The following is a 10536-nucleotide window of genomic DNA, read 5'->3' on the forward strand; positions in this document are numbered from 1 at the left end:
TTCATGAATTCATTGGAATGTATCAACCCAAGTCAAGTGGAGAGTGGGATTTAATGGCATATCCTATGAGTAATGCAATACGGCTCATAGCAAAGAGACCAAGTCCCAAGTCAGGAGCTGCGACATTGGTGAAGGAAGAATTCCCACATCGAAAACAAGTGAAGTGTTGTGCCGTTTAAATATAGAGGCACGTGCAGATAGTTCACGACCTTACTTGAACAGGATCTGTTCTATAGGATCGTACCTCTGTGTCCTTGACTTCTAAGGAGACAGGAATCTAAACCTGGTGGATGAATCATAGCCATGCGATCAGAGCGTGATTAACGGCTGGTGATCTTCGGGTTACCATGGCTGTAGATGATCGTTCTCAGCTTGGTCCTACCAAGTCTGGGGGGGTCGCTTGGCTGTCTGACAGGTTCCCCTTTTTTTTAAGCATCTTTCCCTTCTTAATTTTGCAGGATATTGATATTACAAATTTCCAGCCCAGATTCAAATTGCAGTGAACACACTGAACATATCTTCGGCTGTTTCTTTTCCGAAAAATAAACCGATATTAATGTTAGGATACAGAATTACTTTCACACTACCTCAGGTTTTTTCTTAGAGAGAGAGTCGATCGAGACACACACTCAATTTGTCTGATAAATTACAGTGAGGTAGTGCAATAGACTGTGAGCGTGATTAACAAGACAACTGGAAACCAATACTTAGCAACCAAAAGTACTAATGAAGACTTCAATAAAACAGTAAGATGAATATAATCGTACTCATATATGCAAAATATAGCCTACAATGTCATTGAAATCAAAGGGCATGAAGTATTCAATTTGAAATTAAGATGTGACCACAGGGATCAAGAATCAAATACAGAACTTCGATGTCTATAATCCTATTCAGAATTCCCAAATCTTGATAACAGTGTTGTGGAATAAAAAAACAGCAACAGCCCCTTTGAGTCTGATCCTAATTTTTAGACGATAGATAAACAACAGTTCCAAGTGTCATCATATTCGACATGTCTACACTTCAAGGTGTAAACAATGGAGAAACAACAATCTGGAAGTTATAGAAGTAGAGGTATTACTCCGACTCTGTGAAGCAGAAGGCAGTCTTGTTCCAATGAGATAGGTAGCAAACAATTTAGTAACGTACTATATATGAGCAAACGCCCTATTGAATTCAGTAGTAAAAAAGCAAATTAACCATACAGGCAGAAAATCTAAATCGAACCCAAGTTAGAGACGAGCAACATTTATGAACCGCCGTATTTGATTCACTACGGATCGAGCAGACCCATCCATAAACGAAAATACAAATTTACTACTAATTTAAAACCCTAAGCCTAAGCACACAGAGCCAAATCGAAGCCAATGGGCAAACCCAAATTCTTCAAGAGCTAGTAAACTTGGTCACCGCCTTAGTCCCCTCAGAGACGGCGTGCTTAGCCAATTCACCAGGAAGCACAAGCCTGACGGCGGTCTGGATCTCCCGAGAAGTAATCGTCGGCTTCTTGTTGTACCTCGCAAGCCTCGACGACTCCTGAGCGAGCTTCTCGAAGATGTCGTTGATGAAGCTGTTCATGATGCCCATGGCCTTGCTGGAGATTCCGATGTCAGGGTGGACCTGCTTGAGGACCTTGAAGATGTAGATCTTGTAGGTCTCCACGCTCTTCTTGTTCCTCTTCTTCTTCTTGTCTCCGGCGGCGGCTCCGGCCTCCTTGGGGAGCTTCTTGCCGGCCTTGGGCTTCTTCTCAGCAGGAGCCTTCTCGGCGGCGGGGGCCTTTTCGGCCGGCTTCTTCTCGGCGGGCTTCTTTTCAGCTTTGGGCGCCATTGGATTAGAGAAGGAGTGGGATTGGGGGTTTGGGGAATTTGGGAGTTAGCGTAATCGATTGGGGAATTGGGATACTTTTTGTGAGGACTGAGTATTGAGAAAGATGAGATTTATATATGTGGGGTGGTCCCGTTCTATTGGCTAGTGGGGTTTCGCGCGGATCGCTGAAGTGGGTAGAGCAGGCCCGTTCATTTGTCTAGGAAAAGTTTCGTAAGCGACGGCTGAGATTAGATGACATCATGTATTTTCTTTTTTCTTTTTGAAACGGACAGCATGTATTTTTTGTAACAGTCAAATGTGATTCGTATTCTTTAGATCAAAAAAAAAAAAAAATGTGCTTCGCATAAAAAACAAATGCTTAGAGCCTTGGAGATAATTTCTTCAGGTTCTGTTTGAACCCAAAATAAATATTTTTCCCGATAAGGGGGACTCGAGAGAAACCGGGCCAATATCCGTGGCCCAAGCTATATATTTTCGATAAGCTCGGAATATATTGTTTAGAGGCTAAATAAAGCCTACTTAGAGGCCAAGCAATCTTAGAGCAAATCTGAATATTCTTTGATTTATTATTAATTATCAAGATATCTGATAATTAATGGTGATTTGTTTGCTTGATTGCCAAGTACTGTGCAAGCGAGCAGATTGGGTTGATCAATTAAGGAAGGGATATGGTGGACACGTGAAGCATGGCACAAGAAACAAAGGGAAAAATATATAGTATAATTGCCCATGCAATGTCTGGTGGTGGAGCAATTAAGGAGGAGCATAATTATTCTTGATGGCAATCAACAGAAAATATGTATATATATACTGCATGGCTAAGATTATGTGGGCTACTCATATATATATATATACATGCAAGTAATCAATGATTGCACAGGCAGGGCATGTGGGACGTGAGCAGATTGTAATTGTCTTTAATTGTATTTCACAAGGAGATGTGCATGCCCAGAAGCTGTTCTCAGAGGCAAGTAACCCTTGCCTATATTCTAGCGGCGACAGAGGTGGATAATTATTAATTATCGCCTACGATAATATCAAAACTATTAAGAGTTTTGATTTGATTTAAGACCAATAACTGTGGCCTAAAATATAGTATTTCATTCCTATGAGGGAAGAGAATCTACAAAGCCTATATATAGAGGCTAAAGACGACACAACAAAGAACCTCTCTCATATCAATCAATCCTAGCGATTACAAAGCCTCCCTGGAGCAAACCTTCAACCTTGTTGAAACCCGGTGACCGTGCGCCAGTCCTAGTCTCTCCAAGAGCCGACTGTCAGCATCACCAGACCAACCCGGCGACCGTACTTCCAGTCCCAGTCTCCCAGCGAGCCGACTGCGAGCGCAACCGCCACCGTTACTGCCAGCGAAGCAAGGGTAACGCCCTCGCAACCCAGCGAAGCTAAAGTCACGCTTTAGCGCAACCCGTGCTTTCTCCAAACTTCCCAGTGATTGCTCTGCTTAGTCTACAATACTAAGTATCGATTCGGTGAACGCAAGAGATCACAACCAAAGTCCTTATCCGTAAGGCAAAAGTCCTTTTTCGAAAGGCTAGAGAAGAACCCTGTGACGAGGTTGGTGCTCTCCTCGTCCACAGTGCTTGAAGAAGAAGTCAGGTCAAGGGACTACCCCAATGACTGCACCCCGCGGTGCTGGCACGCCTGCGCAATCACTCGCTCAAAAGAGACAGTTTGCAAGCCAACTGGTTTTGGAGCCAAACAGGTTCTATGAAAATGATCATTTACCCGATTTTAGGCTAAAAATTGCCCACTTGCTCCACCAACTGTTTTTTAACCCCATTTACCCAAAACACTCTAAGGGATTATTTCCCCTTTACCCAATTAATTCTTTTTTCTTTTTTTTTGAGACTTTTTTGCCCTCTCCTTCTTTCTCACTTAGAGAGAGAAGTCACCCTCCACCTTGCTGTGCTCCGGTGACCAGTGGCCGGCGCGGTCTCCGGCGAACGGTGATCGGATTCCGGCGACCGATGACCAGATTCCGGGAACCGGAATCCGGAATCCGGCTATTATTGCCCCACAGTAATCATATTACTGCCCCCCAGTAATCATATTATTGCCTCCCAAAAATCATATTATTGCTGTCCAGTGAATTGTATGAACTCCCAAAACCAAAATGAATACACTACAGGCACAATTGATCAATTTATAATCATATTATTGGCTCCCAATAATCATATTATTGCCCCCCAATACAAAGTCCAATGTCTCTACTGCCTCCCAATAGACCACCAAAATTGCACCATTTTGTATGATTCACAGATAATTTGACTTTAATACACAGAAAAAAACAGGTAACTTATCAATACACCACACTATAGTGATCCCTGTCCCTCATTTCAAAGTCTACTGGGGGCCAATAATGTGTCTACTGCCTCATCTTCGTTACCAACAGACCCAACGTTTTGCTCATTATCCATAACCATCTCCACAACACCGTTCTTCAATTCGTCTTCGGTGACCTTCGACTCCGCCACATCGTTTCTAGGCTCGTCGTCGCTCATTACATCCACCACATCGCTCACCGGAAGCTCATTCTCAGCCTTCCTGGCTCGGGTCCGGCCAAGCGAACAGGTGACCTCCGCCTGAGCCAAATCAAGGTCAATTCGTGCTTCAGCCCCGGTCGTTCACCGGCGGGAAGCTCTACATGCAGAATGACCTCAACATGTCCGCCGCGTCCGTCACCAAGCAGCTCTGCGACCTCGACTTGCTGCTCAGATCTGGAATCCTCCACCAGTCAAACGCCACCTCCGCCGTCTCGCCCCTCGCCGCCGCAAACGATGAGTCGCGCAATCACCGTCGAGGCCTCATCAGCGACCCGGAAAACACCTCCTCTGTTTCGGTCTTCATCGGCGCCTTCTCCGGCGACGCAGAACCACTCGATTGGCGCCTCCTCCATTTGCCGCTACTTCTGGAAATATTACGCCATGCCGGAGTCGAGAGAGAGAGAGAGAGAGAGAGAGAGAGAGAGAGAGAGGGACACGTCTGAGAGGAAGAGAGAATATGATAGGAGAGTAATTTTTTAATTAAAATAAGGGTATTACTGTCAAATACTGTTAGATTGAGTAAATGGGGTTAAAAAACTCTAGGTGGAGTAAGTGGGCAATTTTTAGGCTAAAATTGGGTAAGTGGTCACGGCCCCTATTAAATATTTGCATGTCTTCATCAACCACTGGTGCTAGCTGTGATGGTTGTAGCTTCGTTTTTCTTTTTTTTTAATCTCAGAAATGGATACCATATTTTTTATATTTTTCACCTATATTACACTTGGACACTTGGTTCATGCAAGTATTAGAGAACAAAATCTTGAGTTTGTCATTGAACATAACTTTCATTGTGTTGTATTTACAACACTATCTTCGCCGCTCCCACCACTGTCCCATTTTCACCCTCCACATAACCACTACTCCACAATCATTGTTATTGTTTTCATTGTTGATCATCAAAGCTACCGCTTTACGAGTGCATTTTCATCTCAACCACCACCGCTCCGGTTGCAACAACCACTACTCCCACCTATTTAAGTTTTATTAGGCTTAGCCTATTTACTATGTTTTTTTTTTCTCATAGTGTATAGACTTGCTTTTAAATAAGTGAACATTGGTTGTCTAATGAGTTGTGCTAGTATGCCACATCATAGACTTATCAACAGAGTTGGCAAGAGAATGTATGTATCCGTGTCATTCTCGCTTGAGTTGAATAATAATTGATTTGATTAAAGAAAAAAAAAACTAAGTATTAAATATTTAAGGATTTATGACTTTATGTTTAGTTTTTAAAAACTCTGACTTTTACAAATGAAAACTAGGAAACTTTGACGGATTTCTTCTATTATTTTTGTTGTTGATACTGAATATTAATTGTTTTGGTGGGTCAACTCATTAAATTATAGAACTATTTCTCTTTATTATAGGTTATATAAGCAATTATAAAACGATGAGAGAAACGTTTAAAGCAACTCTAACAGCTTCCCTATATTTTGGTTTTTCTCTATTTTAGGGAAAAATAAGCCTCTTTTGCTTCAACAGATTCCCTATAACTATCCCCATTTTAGGGAAAGTGAAGAAAGAGAAAACAAAATTCCCTTAATTTTCAGCAATCTCTAAAATTTTAAGGAAGAATTATGGAGATTTTAGAGATTGTTGTAAAATAGGAAATCTGTTAGAGTTGGAGAAGAAAATGAAGCTAAAGCTTTGATTTTTGCTTCCCTATAATACAGAAATTATAGAGAAGCTGTTGGAGTTGCTCTTACAGGCTTTAGTAATAGGTTCGCCACTGGTCATACGTCATTTTTTTGGAAAAGCGAAAAAACAAATTTTTCAAACAAAAATTGACTAAAGAAAAGAGGTGTTGTTAGTTAAAAGTTTAAAACCAATATTTATGATCATAAAAAGATTCAAAAATAATAATAATATGGCAAAATTTAAATAATAATAATATGGGCGTGGGGATGAGCCCTCCAGCCTGACTGAGTTCCAAACCCCTTTATTCAAAAAAAAAAAAAAGATTCAAAAATTTTAAGAATTAATTAAATTTCAAAGATAATTATGATAATTACAAAATATATTTTTATTAAGAGAAAAAAAAAAAGATCCTATATTCCTATTATATTCTCTCAAAAATAATCGGTTTAACCACTAGAGATAGTGGGGTGGTAGAAGGTCCCAGTCTGAAACCTCCAGGTCTGGCTTTCGAAACCCCATGAGGCCTTGGTGGCCAGCTCATGGGTGCTTAATGCCCCGTGGCGTTCGGAAGGGATTAGTCCAGCTTTGCTGGGATACCCCCCGAAAGGTGTTTGTGTTGCTAACATCTAATGCTAACCTCCCCTAATCAAAAAAAAAATTTATTTTATTTCATCACTTTTTTTTTTCTCAAAAAAAAAAAATTACTTTTGCATATACAGAGCATGCAGGTTGAAAACTAATTGTCTATTTTATTATTGTACATGCTCATCCTCTTTTATAAATGATCCCACAAAACAAAAATACACAATTTTAATTAATTTCAGATTTTGTTCTTATTGACATGAAAAGTCCACTTTGATATGCATGCTTATTATCAAATTAGTATTATGAGTTCCAACAATAATGGTGTGAGTCTTTTGGAGTAGGTTCTAGTGAAAAGGCGCAAGGCACAATAGTGACAATATATAGGAGTTACTCTTTAGACATGTTGTGTTAGACTACACGTGACCCGACCCGTACTCTAACAAGAAATTGCACCCAATCGTTCCAAAACTTAAACCCAAAATGTTGCCATTTGCCACTAACTTCTAAGAGCAAGTGCACCCGTAGTCAAGAAAAGGCAAAGTCGAGAAGTCGAGAATTCGACCAGTCAAGTTACTATTCACTGCCACTGGACATGGGTTTACACCCGTTGTTTTTCTTGCCCGGTCAACACTGTTCATTATTATATAATTTTAGGGGGGTCTCGAAAATCGACTTTTTACACATACATAATTTGAGAAAACTTCCTTCATGAAAGTTATAGAGATCGTCGATACGAGTTCGTGCATATGTGGAATGCAAAAATCGGTGTTTGTATGAATTTATTATGAATTTTTGAAATCTGAAAATTTTCTATAAATAGAAAAAAAAATTCTATTTTATTTCAAAGGACGAAAATTTTTCTTATTTTCATTTCCCCTCCCCCCTCCCCCTCCGGTCTCTCTCTCTTGCGCGCCCCCAGAACTGGCGGGTTTCGTCCGACCCGACCCGAATTTTTCTTCGGCCTCCGTCTTCCTCCGGCAAAGGACCCGGTCACCCCCGAAGTCGCCTCACCTCGTCCGGCCACTCTGTGGCGTCAAACCGCCCAGACGCTGCCCCTAGGCCGAGATCGAAGCAACCCAGGCTCTGTGACGTCAGCCATGTTCTCTCCCCTTCCAACGTGGCAGCTGGGCTTCTCCTTCGACTGGTCAAGAAATTAGTCAGGGCTTTGCCCTTTTTCTTCCCCTCGGTCATCCCAAGCCAAGTTTTGGCTGGGCAAAAACCAACCGGTGGAGGGATGAATCTCTACATGCCCGGTCACCACGTCATAATTCCATGCTTTTGCCCGGTCAATACCAGACCGGTGCACTTGCTCTAAGGTAAGGCGCCAAATGAAATTTTCCAGAACTTAAACCCAAACTGTTCCCTCCTAAAACTCAGTTACGGCGCCAATTGAAAATATTCCAAAACTTAAAGTCTTTAAACCCAGTTATTTGCGCGTACACTAACAAAAGGGGCCCCAATTCCCTAATTAAATTTTCCAAATCTTAAACCCAAAACCCAAATGTCTCCAAAAACACAAGGGGATATGGCGCCAATTGAAATTGCAAACTCCAACCAAATCTAGACTCGGGCGCGTATAGTCCCTTCCATATTTTACCAATTTACCCAAATCTTTCACTTTTCTACGAGGACTGAACCACTTCCAAAAAAACAAAAAAAAAACCTAATCAACCTTGAAGAACAAAAACCCATCACAGAGCAAGACCTTTCGAAAGCAAGTTAACAAGCAACACAAACATCCAAAGCAACAAGTCAAGATGGTACTGCGAGAGGAGGCATGACAGATCCCAAATCAACAAGTTTAGATCCCATCTAATTTCAGAGAGATTATCAATTCAAAATAAACTGAATCAACCATTTGGGTTATTAAGAACATATTCAGATTATCTGAACGGTATTTCTTCAAACAACATAAGGGCAGGCAATTGGTCCAAAAGTGCACAATACCATGTTATATAAACCACAATACCAATATTCAAAAGTGCACAAAATCCATGTTATATAAACCACCGTCTTTCATTTCATGAAAAATAGAGCGATTACATATCTACTACTTGATCCAAACCCTAAATCTAAACAGATAACTAAGTAGATAGCGAAGCCAATCTAGAACCCACAACACTTCAAGAGCTTGTGAACTTAGTCACGGCCTTGGTCCCCTCAGAAACGGCGTGCTTGGCCAATTCCCCGGGAAGCACAAGCCTGACAGCAGTCTGGATCTCCCGAGAAGTAATCGTCGGCTTCTTGTTGTACCTTGCGAGCTTCGACGACTCCTGAGCCAGCTTCTCAAAGATATCGTTGATGAAGCTGTTCATGATGCCCATGGCCTTGCTGGAGATCCCGATGTCAGGGTGGACCTGCTTGAGGACCTTGAAGATGTAGATCTTGTAGGTCTCTACGCTCTTCTTGTTCCTCTTCTTCTTCTTGTCTCCGGCGGCGGCTCCGGCCTCCTTGGGGAGCTTCTTTCCGGCCTTGGGCTTCTTCTCGGCCGGGGCCTTCTCGGCGGCCGGGGCCTTCTCGGCCGGCTTCTTCTCGGCGGGCTTCTTCTCAGCTTTGGGCGCCATTGGATTTGAGAAGGAGGGTGAAATTTGGGATTGGGAAATTTGAGGGTTGCGAATTCGATTTGGGAATTGGGATTCTTTTTGTGAAGGACTTGTACTGAGGATGAGGGACTTTTATACATGCGGGGAGGTCGCGTGCTATTGGCCAATGGGAAATCACGCGGATCACTGAGCCTGGCCGTGAGATTGTGCTTTGTAAAGGTTCCTTATTGACGGCTACGATTAGCTAAGTTTGAATTGAGGAGCGCCAATATGAAAATGAGCCCCAATTTCCGGATCCATTGTTTCCCGCCCGTCACATTAATAATTTAATATTGATTGGTTGTCACAAACGAAAATTTGGAGGAAAAATAAAAAAGCCTTTTGCTGGTGCTATTCGTTATTTTACATTAATAATTTAGTATTGATTGGTTGTCACAAACGAAAATTTGGTGGAAAAATAAAAAGAATTTAGCCTTTTGCTGGTGCTACTCGTTATTTTTTTTCTTTCACAGATTTCTTTTTATTAGGTGGTAAAGACTATGTCTCTACACTGATAAAAAAAATTTGTCCAAGTGAAACATATTCACATAAATATCAAACGAAGATAAATGAGTGTGCTAACCCATGTCTCATCGTTTTGTATGCCAATGATATACTACACTCAAGCATGATACACTATTAAATATAATATTAAATAAGGTCTCAAGTTCGAATAACTTATTAACCTTACTTCTAAAATTAAAAGATCGTATTTACATAGACGGTCAAAACAAAGATGTTTTATATGATACAACTCTTTTTTTGTATGAAATATTTGATTGGATGCAGTTGAGTTGCAACTTTTAAAAGTGAAAACTAGATAGGTCCTAGGGGTTTACTTGGTCCAACAATCTTATCATTCTGTTCTTGTAAACAATCAAAATATCAAATGCCTACCTCGAGGGGTTGAGTACATGTTTCGGCGTCAATGGTGATATAATTGGATGACTAGCGTGTAAGATCAAATATGGACATAACACATATCATCATAAAGTAATTGATGATTAGCTTAATATCAATACTAGTTTAACATGGATACAAACAGTAAATCAATACTAGTGACTTAATGAAGTAGTGTATCAATTCATTAAGGATAGTAATCCATTGCTTAGTCTACAAGAAAGGCTACAAGTTGTGATACATTAGGAACAGAGCCGTCTCAAACTTTTCGGAGGCCCTGTGCGAAAGTTTAAAATGCGGCCCTCTAATCCTTGATTTATTAAAATACTGTGTTTGAGACGATCGAGCCGTCTCAAACACAGCATCACCAAACAATCCAAGCAAATCAATGTGTTATGAGAAACCTGATTCTTTGAAGAACAAAGACTCAAAGT

At 41.1% G+C, this 10536-nt stretch overlaps 2 protein-coding genes and 1 non-coding gene across 3 annotated transcripts; 1 reads left to right on the forward strand and 2 right to left on the reverse strand.

Annotated features, from left to right (window-relative positions):
- Positions 1-204: 204 nt before the first annotated feature.
- LOC133734966 (small nucleolar RNA U3) lies at positions 205-418 on the forward strand. Its single transcript, XR_009858710.1, has one exon. It is a non-coding gene; the product is annotated as a small nucleolar RNA U3 (small nucleolar RNA).
- Positions 419-1127: 709 nt separating this feature from the next.
- LOC133731745 (histone H2B.3-like) lies at positions 1128-1910 on the reverse strand. The gene has a single exon (XM_062159157.1). It carries the CDS (start codon positions 1828-1830, stop codon positions 1390-1392), a length of 441 nt encoding a protein of 146 aa, XP_062015141.1. The 5' UTR covers positions 1831-1910; the 3' UTR covers positions 1128-1389.
- A 6705-nt stretch (positions 1911-8615) lies between these two features.
- Positions 8616-9274, reverse strand: LOC133731746 (histone H2B.3-like). Its single transcript, XM_062159158.1, has one exon. It carries the CDS (start codon positions 9182-9184, stop codon positions 8744-8746), a length of 441 nt encoding a protein of 146 aa, XP_062015142.1. The 5' UTR covers positions 9185-9274; the 3' UTR covers positions 8616-8743.
- Between the last annotated feature and the right edge of the window lie 1262 nt (positions 9275-10536).

Source organism: Rosa rugosa, chromosome 2 (genome assembly GCF_958449725.1).
Source record: "Rosa rugosa chromosome 2, drRosRugo1.1, whole genome shotgun sequence".
Classification (NCBI taxonomy): domain Eukaryota; kingdom Viridiplantae; phylum Streptophyta; class Magnoliopsida; order Rosales; family Rosaceae; genus Rosa; species Rosa rugosa.

Bases quoted from the DNA above. Each gene is read 5' to 3' on its own strand.
- LOC133731745 (XM_062159157.1), bottom strand. From the start codon at position 1,830: ATGGCGCCCAAAGCTGAAAAGAAGCCCGCCGAGAAGAAGCCGGCCGAA.
- LOC133731746 (XM_062159158.1), bottom strand. From the start codon at position 9,184: ATGGCGCCCAAAGCTGAGAAGAAGCCCGCCGAGAAGAAGCCGGCCGAG.